This window comes from Callorhinchus milii, unplaced genomic scaffold (genome assembly GCF_018977255.1).
Source record: "Callorhinchus milii isolate IMCB2004 unplaced genomic scaffold, IMCB_Cmil_1.0 Scaffold3, whole genome shotgun sequence".
Taxonomy (NCBI): Eukaryota; Metazoa; Chordata; class Chondrichthyes; order Chimaeriformes; family Callorhinchidae; genus Callorhinchus; species Callorhinchus milii.
Window position 1 is genome coordinate 88,960,902 of NW_024704744.1, and position 16,541 is coordinate 88,977,442.

General features: G+C 42.4%; 1 protein-coding gene and 1 non-coding gene across 2 annotated transcripts in view; one reads left to right on the forward strand and one right to left on the reverse strand.

Annotated features, from left to right (window-relative positions):
- Nucleotides 1-5,071: 5,071 nt before the first annotated feature.
- The window catches only part of daam2 (dishevelled associated activator of morphogenesis 2), a 183,351-nt gene continuing 171,881 nt past the window's right edge, over nucleotides 5,072-16,541 (reverse strand). The window contains exons 25-26 of the mRNA XM_042333487.1: nucleotides 9,881-10,051; nucleotides 5,072-5,602 (exon numbers count right to left, since the gene is read on the reverse strand). Of these exons, the coding sequence (XP_042189421.1) occupies nucleotides 5,387-5,602; nucleotides 9,881-10,051 (387 nt within the window). The 3' untranslated portion in view covers nucleotides 5,072-5,386. The remainder of the gene's footprint in view (nucleotides 5,603-9,880; nucleotides 10,052-16,541) is intronic.
- trnaa-agc lies at nucleotides 8,498-8,571 on the forward strand. The gene has a single exon. It is a non-coding gene; the product is annotated as a tRNA-Ala (tRNA).

Below are 16,541 nucleotides of genomic sequence, written 5' to 3' on the forward strand. Positions count from 1 at the left end.
TTGTGTTATTTCTGAGCTACAGAATTTTTACATTTTTAAAATAATTGCCTCAAGCAAATCGCCTGAAACATGGCCAATGGCCAACATGCCTCACCTCACACACAGTGGCCTCGCTAACATAATGACGTCATGAAAGTCAGGAGGCCAGCATGCCTAATATGTTATGTTACCTTTCCTTTGCTTTTGGGGGGGGGGGGGTCAGGAGGGAGGTATTTTTTCCCTATAAAAACCACCCAGTCTAATCCCATTTTCCCACTTGTTTCCCAAACCCTTTACCATTCTTCCTTTTCAAGCATCCCATTTAACTTCGCTGCTGCTTCTGGGAATCTGGAGATAATCTAACCTAGATAGATCCAACAGAACCACCACTGCAAAGAAAGCTTCAGGCAATTACTGTATAGCTTAAGGTCATATTATACTGAGACTGATTGCAGTTGAGTGTCAGAATAAGGGTCTCAGAACGGGAGTGTGTGTACGGGAGAGACGAATGCAGTGATATAGTACTGGTTTTCACAGGCAGAATGCTGGAAAAATCCATGTAAGTCACTAATGGAAGAGACAACTGACAACACAACAGACTTTTACAGTGTTGTGCTGTAAATTCTAGGTTACCAGACATTACAGATGTACTGCTGTTACTGTTGTTCCAAGTTAATCCTCTTCACTGGAAATAGTTTCTGCACAGTTGCAGTGAGTGGTGGTGGTGGGGAGGGGGGGGAATGGGAATGCAAAATCCATCTCTGATTCTCTGCCTCGTGAAAAAGTTACCAATCTCAGCAGTGTTGGTGGGCAACAGGATGTCCCATTATAAACTCCAGGAGGCATGTAAATGTAGGAGGATCAAGTGGAAGTAAATTGATCTGAGTTCTGAAATCCAACTAGTCTTAACCAATAGGTAGCAGAGTTGCAGACAAATCCTGGCATCCATTAGCTCTAGGCAGTTCCCAATAGCGATCAGCAATAATCTTATATGCTCTAGTTTGCTATCCAGGGCCAGCCTGCTTGTACTCACCAATACCTGCTAGAGACCCACAGGAAAGTTTAGCATTAAAGTCAGCAACAACTTTCACATAAGGTAAATGTCTAGTCAATACACTGGTGGTCAAAAAGCTAACTCACATCGACCAAAAATAACGATCAGCGTTTTATCTCGTAATAGTTAGTAATGATGGACTGACTAGCCTGACTAGCCTCCTTGCCTTCTGCTCTTCTCCAAACCTCAATGTTCAAACACTCTATCGTATCTTTTGCAGTTTTTAAACACAATTTGCACTTTTGCACTTGTATTAGTGCCCTCCACGCAGGGTAGCATCTCAGAGCACTTAAAAACACACATTTGACTGATGGGAGCATGGCATCTGCTTACACTTCACATTTGAAGCCTAATACAATAGGATTGGCCTGTGGCTGTATAGGCAGCTTCTTGTCAGAAACTGATGAAACCATAGCTTGTCTGCCCCTCTCCTTTCCTCCCCTCTTTTTTGCCCCCTTTCCTTTGTAAACCACAGTACCGGGGGGGGGGATCTACAAAATATTCAAGCCTTATTGTTTAGGGACATTGTTTGTGCAGATTGGCTGGAGCATTGTGTATTATATCTTTATTATTTAATATACTCCAGAAATATTGTCCTGTTTTGAAGATGTCATTAATTTTGATTCTGTCTGCCTTGTGATCCCGGTGTGGGTTAAGGGGACGTTCCCTTCATCATTATTTCAAACAAAAGTAGAATTTTTCCTCCCAGTTACCCTGCTCTACATTCCATCAATATCCAAATTCACAGGAATTGGCTTCTCATTTGATTGTTGTTTACGCACATCGCCAATGTGTATTAGCTGCCACATTTATCTAAATAATTCACTTAATTTCTAATAAATGGTATTTTGTAAAGCACTTCGAGACATTTCATGTGAAAGGTGCTATACATAAACGTAAGTAGTTGTTATCTCAAGCATAACTAGAAATCTCATCCAGGTTACTAGTCCCTCTGAAACTGAATCATCAGGAGGAGTTGCAGATATGTGATTTAAAACTCTCTCCTTCGCTTCCTGTTCCTATTTTCATTGGGTTAAAAATCACTAATTGATTATTGTGCCTGTTATATGTACGTCAACTCCCCCCTCCTCCCTGTTGCCCTTATGCTGTCAAGTTATATACGTGTAAGCAGCACAAAACGAGGCATAAAGGCTTTACCTTTCAATATTACTGCTGTGTGCGTTGACCAAATACTTTCTGACTATGCCCTGTACTCCCTCCCTTCTCTATGCCAATCTCACTCACCGAGCTTTGGGGTTTCATTGGTCAGTAGCACATTGTGCCCACATAAAAACATTTCCATTGCCATTGCTTGGATTGAATGATATACTGAACAATTGAGTCCAGGGGTTTTATGGGAGATTCTGTTTGCCATCCACTGCTTGCACCGTATGACTTCTGGTAGTGTTTCCATGCCAATCTTACATAATTACCATTTGTACATGAACCCATGTCCTCTACACAGCTCTGCGAGGCCATCATATAACTGAGCCCAGACTCTGGAACTGCACATCTGGGTTTTCTCCATGGCGCAAATCCTCCATGTAAGGAGAGAGCACGGACACAAGCTGTGTAAGTGGCATCACTTTAGTGGAGCGGGCACTGAGGGAGTTGGCACTGAGGTACATACCACTATAATAATAATAATCCTTGCATTTGATATAGTGCCTTATCACATCTTTGAGATGTGTCAAAGCGCTTCACGGGATGCACTGTAAAGTATAGCGATTGTGTATTTTGTGGGTGAAACGCGGCAGCCAATTGCATACAGCAGTGTCCTACAAACAGTCGTGGATTGAAGTGACCAATTTATTATTTTTTTTGAAGGAATTATTACCTCCAGAATCGACTAACAAGCGGGTTCCTACTTACTGCTAGGTAAACTGAGGTTCACTAGATGTGAGACAGCTGCTTGCTTTGACCCACTGGGCACTGCCCCCTGAAGCTGTAACGTTTCCCCATGTAAAGGTTGGGAGCTGTCACAGATGCTGGTAGTGTTCACTTGGAATATGAGGCCACTTCATAATGGAAAGGGTTTAAAAAAAGTGTAACTGAATACATTTAAGAACAACATGTCAAATGGAGTTAGCACACAGCTCTGGCTGAAGGATGAAAGAGAATGGTAGTGACATTATACTCTAGGTCTCACTGTGATGGGCTACTAAACAGTCTGGTACACGCAGGCCTCATGTGTATACAATTACATATCCTGATACACTCAGTACCTCAATTTGGCTGCCCACTGAACAGACTGGTACACTGTAGGCCTCAACATGAGACTATTAGAGAACCTATTATACTGTAGATGTTAGACTCTAATAGTATTCAGCCTTTAGAAGGCTTTATATGTTTCAGGGCATCACTCCAGTTTGCTTTATCTATTATTTGTTGGGAACCAACCTGGTAAATGTTTCAAGAAGGAAATGGACAAGTTTCAAGGATTCAAGGTTATTAGATTTACAGATTAAAAACCCAGAAAGAAACTTTTGGAAAGTAGGAGATAAACTAATCCTGCTTGAAACTCTTCTTATATTTATTTTACAGTTTTTTTTTAACACTAACTTATCAATAAAAATGATGAATGCTGAAATACTGCTCCTTATTCCAAACCTTGCGTCCTGAAAGGTGCACATATATTGTAAAGGCCACTGAGTGAGCAGAAACTTGCCCATGTCAACTTTGTAGAGATTTTGAATGACCGAAATGCCAGCTGATTAGTGTTCAGGGCTCTGAGATGCCACCCTGCCTGAAGGGTGCTCTATAAATGCACAAAGTTATTGTTGTTATTTTTGTCTTTTGGACAACCTCAGGCTCTCTTTACTCTTCAGAGACCTTAAATACCATCTAGCCTGGAAGACAATTTTGCCCTAAAATTTACAAATTGCCCAGAATTGTTAAATACAACCTTAATTTGGAATCTGCTTTCCTGCAGTTCTTAGAAGAACTGACCAGATTAGAACTGAATTGAAGAATTTTCCACAATTCTGCACCATCTTAAATTAAGACAAAATGAGTGAAATTTTGGCCTTAAGCCAACCACAGAAACAAGCTTCAGGTTTGCACGAAGGATGATGTCGTCTGCACTTTCAGCATCTTAAACCTGAAGCACATTCACCTCATTTGCGCATATAACTCGTTAGAAATGTAAAAAATATATAATATAGCGTTAAAGTAAAGTCCTACTATAGGCTGTAGTGCTGTTCTCCTTAAGATCAAGTAGGGTCATTGGGGGTGGGAGAAGGCAACAGAGTTCTTCTGTGGAAGACTTAAAGAAAAGTGTACCTCATTCTTGTATGCATTCGAGCCTCAGGAAGGTGCATTGCCATTTTGATTATGTGCGTTTTTGTGAGGTTTACATGCGAGACAGAGAGGAGTAAGTCCATTCATTCAGTGTTTTGTGCCAGGACTGGTTCTCAACATCCCCTTTAATTATGTCTCTTCCTATCGGCCGCCCATGTGCTTGTGATCGGTGAGGACGCCCACCTTCTCGATTGCCCCCAAAAAACAAAAGCCACCTGGTTTGATTTCACAGATGGGAAGAACTCTTGGCATCTCCTAGCACAAGCCCCAAACAATTGACTCTATGTCTCTTGTTTGTTGCCTGCAAAGTATTTAAAATGACTATTTGTCTCTCATGGTAATTTTAAACATAGAAGCTATATATAAAAAAATTATTGCACAATATAGGACCGGTAAGTTTGCAGCGGGTTATCTAAGTTTGTGAGAATATATTGGTGCAAGTACCATCAATTCTGAAATAGTGACTGGAGTTTAATACTGCATTGTGTAAGACAGACTCATTGAAGGTCCACAGTGGTTGTAGCCTTGGACGTCTCACAGTTTCCTGTGATCCTGTTCCCCTCCTCACTCACTTTCCCCTCTCCCCATTTTTCCAAATTGGGACATGTCGTTCCAATGCCAATGAGTGGTGGAAAATACCAATGGGAAGTCAGAATGGTGCAGAGAAACAGAGACTTGGTCCATATATTAGGGCTCTATCAACTCAGTAATCCAGCCGGACAGCCCGGGAAGGAAAGGAAGATGATCGCAGATCCCTTTCAGTCCAAGAAGAGGAGACTTTCTAAATCTCCAAAATTCGCTATTCCTGGGAACACTTCCCTGCTCTTATAACAGAAGGGTTGGTGGAGGGGGAATACCTAACCATTGACCAGCAACCCTACAGAGCAGACAGGCACTTTTATTCCTTTCCCACAGTGAAAGATAAGGGAGAAGATGGGGGGGAGAAGGAGAGGCTTGCTTGGTGAGGAATGGCAAAGTTTCCGGCTGCAGGAGTCACTGGAGTCCAATGGCGCTGTAGGAGTTCTTGGCCCAGTCTGACTGATCACATCCAGTTCAGTAGTTGAGCTTGGTCACCGCTCGTTCCCTGCCACTCTCGGCCACCTGGTTACCAGATCGCTTGCGGCTGCGCTTCAGCTTGGACAGATCCCTGTCAAATACCTCGCCCGAGCGGAGTGCTGAAACCAGGTCATCAAACTCCCCCACTTCTTCCGAGATGCCACCAGCTTTGGCTTTTTTCAGCTGCCGCTCCTTGTCCCGCTGCTCCTTCAGCTGCAAGACAATCACAGGGATTAGCGACTGGGAGAGGCTGCAGAACTGTAATACAAAAAAGGAGTTTCAGATGGTTTATATCTGGAGTAAAGGATTCCCCAGGCTGGAATCTACTCAAGGGGATCAGGTGCTTTATACAATGGGAGCTCCGTTACGAAGCAAAGATTCGGCTCCATAAATTCATGACTTGAATAATAACGAGGCGCGACAGCTGGATTCACTGTGCCTGGCTGGCACATTCCCTGCACTGACATCATAATAATAATCATTTGATCACTCAATCCACGACTGTTTGTGGGACACTGCTGTGCGCAATTGGCTGCCGTGTTTTGCCCTCAAATAAACAGTCGATTCACTTAATAGTATATTCTGTGAAGCGCCTTGAGACTTCTCAAAGACGTGATAAGGCGCTATATCAAATGCAAGGATTATTATTATTGTTATTATCACTTCCTATGTGCTGTGCATGTACAAAGCAGGAAAGGGCACTAGGTGACCTCATGACCTGGAATTTGGCCATTGTTTTTTTCATATAGACCAGGGAATTGAACCTGGGAGCTTCCCACTTTTTCGTGCCTTTGTTCCACACTAAAACCAGCTGAGGCACAGAAAGTGCACCCTCCCTCCCCACCTCACTTTTTATTGCACTTATGGTATCCGTGTGATTGCTCTTGGGGGTGGGATGATGGGGAGTGTGGGGAGCAGAAGGTCAAAGAGTAGATGACACTAAAAAAGAAACTTCCTTTCAGAATTCCAATCTTTCTTAAAGCACAGCGATATTTCTAAACTTGAGAACCATGTATGGAAAAATAAATTTGCAATACATGAATCCGGTTTATCTGCAGCTTGTTAAGCAAAATGAATGATTCAGTTCTGGATTGTCTGAAGGGGTGGGGGGTGGGGTGTGTGTGGTGGTGGTAGTAAGAATGTGGAATGGTCGGAATATGCACGGTATTAAGGGAGCACATAGTTCCCATGCTTGTAGGGTTTGTGGAGATGCAGAGAGAAAACAGTTCACAGGATTCCTAGGGGACCTGGAGCCAGACGCTGCAGCTCTGCTTCCAATCAATGCTCCTGGAGCTCCAGCAGCATTTTTGTACTGACTGCAGAGTTGTGTAGTTTACAAGGCCAGAGGGACACATTCCTACCCCCCACCCCAACGCTCCTCAACATCACAAACATTCCTGCAGCTTCTCTCATCATCTGGGAGAGTTTTTTCATTCAGTTCAATGTGGTGTTAAAAAAAAACCTGCTTCTTATAAATCTGTAAAATAGGAACAAGAGACCATTCAGCCCATCGAATTTGTGCCCTCAGTTTATCAGATTGACGTGAAGTGACATTGAACCGTAAATTTGTGGGATCCTTAATCCTTCAGGTATCAATCACAGCTCAGCACAGACTCTGATCTCATTCCCAGCTTCTGTGAAGTTGATTTGCAGCCAAAGAAGGTGCTGGGCTGGATAATGTACCTGCTGGATTCTATATATTTATAAATAATAATAATTCCTTATATTTGATATAGTGCCTTATCACATTGTTGAGACATCTCAAAGTGCTTCATAGAAATATACTGTAAAGTGAATTGATTGTATTTTGTGGGCAAAATGCGTCAGCCAATTTGTGACCAAATTATTATTTTAATTAATTTTTGGGGGAGATGATTACTCCAGAAAGCGATTTATCAATCGAACAACTGGTTTCCTATTCTCTGCTAGGTAAACAGAGGCATGTGGAATAAGGATATTTGCCCAAAGCTTCATTCTGCCTGGGAATCGAACCCAGGTCCTCTCGCTTGCGAGGCGAGTGCTCTAATCACTAAGCTACAGAAATCCTATTATGAATCCCCCTATAAAGATGTGGATGTCAGTATACTGAAGGATTCCTAGCAGAAGATTCAGGGGAGAGGTTAGAGCAATTTGGACCAATCAACTTATTCAAAAAGAAACTGGAAAAGCACCTCCGGTTAATTAGGTCACGACAGAACTTTTATGACCATTTCCACAGAATACCCTTACTTACACATTACATTTTGCCCACAAAGTATGCAGTCTTTACAGTAGACGTCTCAAAGCCCTACACTTTACAGTAGGGCTTTTGAGACGTCTCGAAGATGTGATAAGGCGCTATATCAAATGCAAGGATTTTTATTATGGTTATGAACATTTGGCCCATAATACACTTACCAAATATAATAATAAACAACATCATACATTTGGTATACAGCATCTTTTTCTTAGAAAGGATATCCCAAAGCACTTCACAGGCTATGCTTTAAAGTGTGTGTTTCATAAGGTGAAAGCAATATTCCACAGCCATGAAGTGAATGATTAATTTTTATTTGGGGGATTGCTGGGTAGGACATTATCTAGCTCCCTTTTTTAAATAGCCTCTACAGCTGGCACTCTGGGGCATTGCATTTCAGATTCTCAAACTCTCTGCATGATGAAATAGCATAAAGCTGTTGGTTCTTCATGCAGAAGAGTCAGCCCTTTAGAGACACAAAAGGTGAAACAAGAGAATATTGTCAAAAAAGAGGGTTTGTACACAGGGTGATGTGACTGAGCAACTTTTATTCATTCCTAGTGTTACTGCAATCAATGCTGATGTCTATTTTCCACCTTACATCCTACTCAAACCCAGCCTTATAGTCACCATTCTCCCACCCCTCAACGCCTCACACTGATCAACCCCATCCCGTCTCTCACCTCTCAACACCTCTTGTCGACCTGCCTCCAGGAGAAAGTAAGCCCATTCCCTCTCTTCCATGTCGTTTGTTCCCCACCCCTCAAGCCATCGATTCCCCATCCCACCGGTCACTCAGTCACACTCCCCTCTTTCCCTGTAGGGGATTTGTCAGGAAGTTAGCGCATTTAGTGGGAGTTACAAGGAAGTGGAGTCCTGTAGCTCAGAGGTTAGAGCACTTGCCTAGCAAGCAAGAGGACCTGGGTTCGATCCCCGGGCAGAACGGAATGTTGGGCAAGCTTCTTTACTCCACACACCCCTGTTTACCTAGCAGTAAGTAGGAACCCAGTTGTTAGTCGATTGACGGATCGCTTTTCCAGGGGTTAATAATCCCTTCAAATTTTTTTTAAAAAATGTTTTTTTTAATTTTTAAAAAAAATAATAATTTGGTGACTCAATCCACAACTATTTGTGGGACACTGCGGTGTGCTGCTGCGTTTCACCCACAAAATATGGAGTCAATTCACTTTACAGCATATCCTGCGAAGTGCTTTGAGATGTTTCGAAAACGTGATAAGGGGCTATATCAAATGCAAGAATTATTAGTGTGGCGGATGCAGGAAGTGTGACTCTCTAATCCATTGTATTCCATAGATCAGTGTGTTCTCATTGTTACATGGTCCAAATATCACCTGGCAACATGTTACAGGATTGTGTAAAAAAACAGCTTCCACTTCTGTTCCCTTGGACTGCTGCCCAGGGAAATGTCAATAGTTAAATTGAATAAATTCTGCATGTGACATTTTTACCATGTGCCTTTGGGTTTCTGCCAAAGACACATGGTAAACATTTGTGCTGACAGGATAACAGAGGATTTTTACGTAATTGGACTCTCATGGAGTACAAAACAAATCCTTTCGTGAAAAGCTGAAAAGGGATGGGGAGTTAGCTCATTTGGTGGGAGTCACAAGAAGTGTCGTTATTATAAACTCTATTTATATACAGAGCTGGAGACGGCTGGACATTTGAAAGCAGTGAGTTACTCTGATGGTTCTGATTATAATGTGGATTGAGAAAATACTGCAATTACTTTTTTGAATTATCAGGAGCCCACGAGTAATAATCATTACAATGATCCTTCCATTTGATATAAGAACATAAGAAATAGGAGCCATTCGCCTCCTCGAGCCTGCTCCACCAGTTAATAAGATCATGGTTGATCATGATATAGTGTGCTGCCACGTCGTCGAGACGTTTCAAAGCTCTTCATGGTAAAGTGCTGTGACTGGGTGCATTTTGTGGACGAAAGTACACTTAGTAATAAGCCTGTAAAACTTTGGTCTTAAATCTTAAAATTGTGAGGAATTCTAAAATTCTGTCTTTCATTTGGATGCTGCCGCAGTTTTTAAAAAGTCATTGGGACATCTCAAAATGCTTCACAGAATATATTGTAAAGTATTTTGTAAAATTGTATTTTGTGGGTGAAACGCGGCATGCAATTGCACACAGCAAGGTGCTTTTTTTAACCCATGGATCTTTTTTTAACCCATGAAGCTGTGGATCTGTCCCAGAGCCTCCTAACAGCACCCTCTCACCATAGCCTCCATGCGAGCTCTGCGCTCCTCTTCCTCCTTCTTCCTCCGCATGTTCTCCAGGTCTTGCTTCGCTTCGTTGAACGACTGCAGGAAGGTGTCGAAGATGCCAAAGAACTCATCTGGCTGCATCTTGGCTTCGTCCTCTCCAAAGTGCTTCAACGTCTTTATGTACTGCCAAGAGAGAGAGAGAGAGAGAGAGAGAGAGGTTCAAGTGGGAGCTTCGCAGGCCGTTTAATCAGCTGAAAATAAAAAGTGCCCAATGATATAAAGACCCCTCTATTTCTGTTTCATAAAAGTGAAATGTCAAAGTTCAGCCTTTTGCTCAGCTCTGATTTAGTGAATATCAGTGACAAGAGTTGAAAAGAGTTTTTTGGGGAATTTGTTTTTATCCCCCCCACCCCATCTCCAATTATCTGCCTTCGTGTCCTGAAGGCATTGCTGCCTCGTGCTGGGGAGAACTCTACAGACGCCAGACAACTCTTTGCCAGACTACCCTGCCCAAATGGCCATTCTTCATGTGTGGGGCCTCAGTGGGTTTGGACAGGTTATAATATTACAGAATGGAGGAGAGGAGGAATGGCAGCTGAAGTTAACGCTGGTCACACCTGATCTCCATGTACTCCATCACTTGGTTGGGATTGGTGTCACGCTGGCTGGATTTGCAGCATTTGTGAATCCAGAGGCAAGCTCACACCATAAATAGAAGACGTGATAAGGCGTCTTCAAATGCAAGGTTATTATTATTAATCATGGTGACTCTCATTGCATACTATTCCCCTCCCTCCCCCCATGTCCAGTTTGAATGAAAGAACAATCAATCCATTTTCCAAATATTGCTCCCACTTGCTTCTGTGATCCTATTACTCCCACCCTCGCCCGGCTCCACTAGCTCCTCATTCCCCAGAGGATACCATTCAAAATCCTTGTCCTCGTCTTCAAGGCCCTCCGTGGCCTTGCCCCTTCTACTTCTGTGACCTGCTAACACTATTTCAACCTGGTGCTTCCCTCCGCTCAGTAAAGTGGTTGATTACAACTTAAATAGACCTCTCACAACCGTGTACACAATATGAAATAAAACACAAGCAGGTGTGCAGACATATTGGATTAAGATATAAGATATCATCTTGCCACTCTCCAGATTTCTGAACAAAGAGTACACTGAACTACCCTCTTTTCCATTTATTATATGTTCAACATGGAAGACAATTGGGATGAATCTGGGCCTCACCCAGTAATAAACTAAAAAAACAGAACTATGATCAACAGGCTCACTGAGAACATAAGAATTAGGTGCAGGAGTAGGCCATTTGGCCCCTCGAGTCTGCCCCGCCATTCGATAAGATCATGGCTGATCTTCAGACCTAACTCTAATTACCTGCCTTATCCCCATATCCCCCAATGCCTCTGTTTTTTAAAAATCTATCAGTCTCAGCCTTGAAGATGTTCAAGGACTGAGCATCTACAGCCTTCTGTGGTAGTGAATTCCATACATTCACTACCCTCTGAGTGAAGAGATGTTTCCTCAACTCTGTTCTAAAATGCTGACCCTTTATTTTGAGACTGTGACCCCTGGTTATAGATTCTCCCACCAGGGGAAACAGACCCTCAGTGTCTACTTTATCCAGCCCTTTAAGAATCGTATATGTTTCAATAAGATCTCCCCTAATTCTTCTGTACTGTAGAGAATATAGCCCTAGTTTATTCAGCCTATCCTCATAGGTCAGTCCCCTCATCCCAGGAACTAACCGAGTGAATCTACGCTGCACCCCCTCTAGGGCAAGTATGTCCTTTTTTAAATAAGGAGACCAAAACTGCACACAATACTCTAGGTGCGGTCTCACCAAGGCCCTATACAGTTGCAGCAAGACTTCCCTACTCTTGCACTCTAAACCTTTTGCAATGAACGCTAACATGCCGTTCACCTTCTTAGTTGCTTGCTGCACTTGAAAACTAACTTTTTGAGACTGGTGTACAAGGACACCCAAATCCCTCTGAGCACTAACACTATCTAATCTCTCCCCCTCTAGAAAATAATCTGTTTTTCTATTTTTTCTACCGAGGGGAATAACTTCACACTTCCCCACATTAAATTCCATCTGCCACCTACTCGCCCACTCCCCAAGCCTATCTATATCCCGTTGCAATCTTTTTGCATCATCCTCAGAGCTTACTCTCCCACCTAGTTTAGTGTCATCCGCAAATTTAGATACGTTACATTCAATGTCCTCGTCTAGATCATTGATGTAAATTGTAAATAGCTGAGGCCCAAGCACTGATCCTTGTGGCACTCCACATCCTGCCAATTCGAAAATGACCCGTTTATCCCTACTCTCTGTTTTCTACCCATTAGCCACTCTTCAATCCATGCTAATATGTTCCCATTAATCCCATATGCCTTAACCTTGGCAATAGCCTTTTGTGTGGCACTTTGTCAAATGCCTTTTTAAAATCTAAATATACTACATCTACTGGTTCCTCCCTATCTAACTTGCTAGATACATCTTCAAAAAACTCTAAAAGATTAGTTAAGCATAACTTCCCTTTTGTAAAGCCATGTTGACTCTGCCTTATCTTGTTATGGTCTTCCAGGAATCCCATAACGACATATTTAATTAAAGACTCAGGAATGTTCCCTACCGCTGATGTCAGACTAACTGGTCTATAATTCCCCATTTCTCTTCCACCCTTCTTAAATAGTGGTGTTACGTTTGCAATCTTCCAATCAATGGGAACCGTTCCGGAATCCAGAGAATTTTGGAAGATCAAAGACAAGCCATCCACTATCTCAGTAGCCACCTCTTTTAAAACCCTAGGATGTAGGCCATCAGGTCCAGGAGATTTATCAGTTTTAAGACCTGACAATTTACCTAAAACCATTTCTTTACTAATATTAATTCCCCCAAGTTGCTCGCTAACATTGTCTTTCTTGGTTCCCCTCTATTCTTGGAAGGTTTTCAGTGTCTTCTCAGGTGAAGACAGTAGCAGTAGCAAAGTATTTGTTTAATGACTCTGCCATGTCTTTGTCCCCTACTTAAACGTCTCCTTAAACGTCTGCCATTGCTGGTCTACTGTCAAATCCTTAAGTCTAATTTCCCAGTTTATTTTAGCTAAATACTCTCTCATATCAGCAAAGTTGTCTCTACTTAAATTTAAGACTTTTGCTTCGGACTTAACTACTTCTCTCGCTAACTTAATGCTAAATTCCATCATATTATGATCACTTTGCCCTAGAGGAGCCTTAAGTTCCAGTTTGCTGATCAGCCCTGCTTCATTGCACAAAACAAGGTCTAATATGGCCTGTTCCCTGGTTGGCTCCTCAGCATATTGATCTAGAAAATTATCTCTAATACATTCTGTAAACTCGTCCTCTATCTTACTTTTCCCAATTTGGTTGTCCCAATCTATATGCAGATTAAAATCACCCACAATTAATGTTTTTCCTTGGCTACATGCTCTGCTAATTTCCTGATTTATACCTTGGGAGATACTGTGACTGCTGTTCAGGGTCTATAAACGACTCCCACTAGAGTTTTCTGCCCCTTGTTGTTATGTACCTCTACCCATACTGACTCTACTTCCTGCTATTCTGATTTAAAGTCTTTCTTCTCTACTGTTTTTATCCCATCCTTTATTAGCAGGGCCACCCCCCCTCCTCGTTTACCACATTGCCTATCTTTCCTATACACCATGTACCCTGGAATATTTAATAATAGTAATAATCCTTGCATTTGATATAGCGCTTTTCACGTCGGGAGGACGTCCCAAAGTGCTTCACAAAACACACTGTAAAGTGAATTGACTGTATATTTGTGGCGAAAGCGGCAGCCAATTGCGCATAGCAATGTCCCACAAACAGTCGTAGATTGAAAATGACCAATTTATTATTGTTTTTGGTTTTGGAGGGATTATTATTAGGCGTGTGGAGTAAGGAAACTTGCCCAAGGTTTCGCCCTGCCTGGAATTGAACTCAGGTCTCTCGCTTGCAAAGCGAGTGCTCTAACTACTGAGCAACAGGACTCCACGAGCTCCCACCCTTGATCTCCCTGTAATCGTGTCTCGATGATGGCTACCAGATCATACCCATTTGTTTCTATTTGTGCATTTAGTTCATCTATCTTGTTTTGAATGCTTCACGCATTCAGATACAGCGCCCTTAATTCTGACTTCAGGCTATTAGTCCTATTCACCAGTACCCTATCCCTGGGCTTCTTTTCCCTGCTTGACACACTTTGCTCATCTCCCTCGTTAATCTACTCTCCCACTTTCATCGGTCCTAATTTTAATTGTGACGGATTACATGTGATTGATGTTACCCCCCACCCCACCTTCTAGTAGTTTAAAGCCCTGTCTACCTCACTATTTATTCGTGTTGCCAGGACGTTTGTCCCAGCCCTGTTTAGGTGGAGTCCATTCCTTTGGAATAACTCCCGTCTCTCCCAATACTGGTGCCAGTGGCCCATAGAGTGAAATCCCTGCCCTCTGCACCACTCTTTTAGCCAGGTATTCAGATCTTTAATTTTTTTTGCCTGTACCAATTTGCCCCAGGCTCAGGTAATAATCCCGATATTAATACCTTTGAAGTTCTACTCTTTAGCTTAACTCCCAATTCCTGGAACTTGCTCCTCAACTCGTCCCTACCGGTCTGACCTACATCATTGGTTCCTATGTGAATCATAACAATTGGATCCACTCCCTCCTGCTTCAATTTTTTCTCCCGCCCAGAAGTGATGTCCTTCACTCTGGCCCCAGGAAGGCAACAGAGAGATGAGTGATGTTTGCCTTTAAGAGCTCAATCCCCATCCCTTTAATTTTTTTTCTGGATTTTTTTTTCCTTTGGCAGAAATTTAGGCTTCTGTCATTGCCTTAGCCAATGTCCTGATAGTTGCTGTCACAATCTTGCCAATAAAAATGTTCTTCCACTTTCCACCAAACTTTACTGCTTCTTAAATGACTTACACAGCACTTACCCTGGCCCTAGACTCTTTGCTTTTAAGATACATAAATAATATGTTGATCTGTCTGGATTTTGCATCCATCGATCCAAGCAAAGGACTATATTTGGGTTCCGCAGATTTCTTCATGTTAATGGTATGGCAATTGTCCTCTGTTTTATGTGGAACACAAGAATTTATATTGTGATCCATTCTGCCAAATCTCAAGATTAAAACATTACATTCCTACATTACTCTATCTCTCATACCAGTCAATCCATCTCTTCCCCAAACAGTTTTCCAATTCCCTCTTGAATGTGCTGACACAATCTGCCTCCACCACCTCCCTGGGTAATCCATTCCACATATTCACCATTCGCTGTAATTGAATCTACATTTGCTCACTTTCCCTCTCCTGAGTTGGAGCCCTTACTAGAGAATAAATTCTGAGCTTCTGTTCACAAGATCGGCCTGGATGAAGAAGGCCCTTAGGCCCATCCAATTTAATTGCTCCAGAACACCCGACCTACCATTCCCCCTCACAACACCAAGCTTCTTTTTAGATTAATCCAGTATGTTGGCTCCTATTGCCTTTTCTGGCAACCTGTTCCAGTCATTGATTACAACAACAAATTGCATTTGTAAAGCGCCTTTCATGTCAGGAAGACATCCCAAGGTGCTGGACAGTTGAGGGTTTGCATATGAGCTGGGGGTTAGATTCAGGAGGGCTCGGGACAAGGGGGTGGTGAGGGGGAGGGGAAGATGACCAAACATACAGTCAAAGAGGAAAGTCTTGAGATGGACCTTGAAAGAGGTGAGGGAAGGAGCAAGCCAAAGGCACTCTAGGAAGGAGTCACAGAGAGGGGGGCTGAAAGCCCAACTGCCGATGGTGAGACAAGCAGGGGAGCAGGGGGCTAGTGCCTGCTGAACATAGGGAAGGGGCAGATTGAAAGGGTTTTAGAAGGTCAAGAAGTATGGTGGGCAAGAATATGGAGGGATTTAAAATGAGGACTAGGATCCTGAACTTGATCTGAACTGGGGAATGTGAAGCAGGTGGAGCGGGTGAGGATGAGGGTGATTGGCTTGCGGAGTTGCAGAGTTGTGAATGATCTGCAGGTTATGGAGGGAAGAGTTGGGAAATGCAGCAATCAGAGAGTTGACATAGTCAAGCCTGGACATGATAATTTTTTTCCTTTTTAAATATCTATCCAATTCCCTTTTGAAAGCTATTATCAAATCTGGTTTCACCACCTTTTCAGACAGTGCATTCCAGACCGTAACAACTCTCAGGATAAAATTTAAAAACAAAATGATTTAGCTCATATCAATTCTGCATACCCTATGGCTTAGTACAGAGCAGGACTATGGATATTTGACAATCAACCCCATGCAAGAATTCACTGAAAATGCTCAAGTAAAAGGTCGAACCCAAACTAGTCTTTGCAAAGCTATATTTATAATAATAATCCTTGCATTTGATATAGCGCTTTTCACGTCTTTGAGACGTCTCAAAGCGCTTCACAGAATATACTGTAAAGTGAATTTACACACACAGCAATTGTGATACATATATATAAAATGAATTGGATGAAGGAATAGAAAGTTTTATATCCAAGTTTGCAGATGATACTAAGCTAGGAGCTCAGTAAATTGCTTAGATGGGACTAGGAAGTTACAAAAGGACTTAAGTGAGTGGAAAAAGCTGTGGCAGATGGAGTTCAATGTAAGCA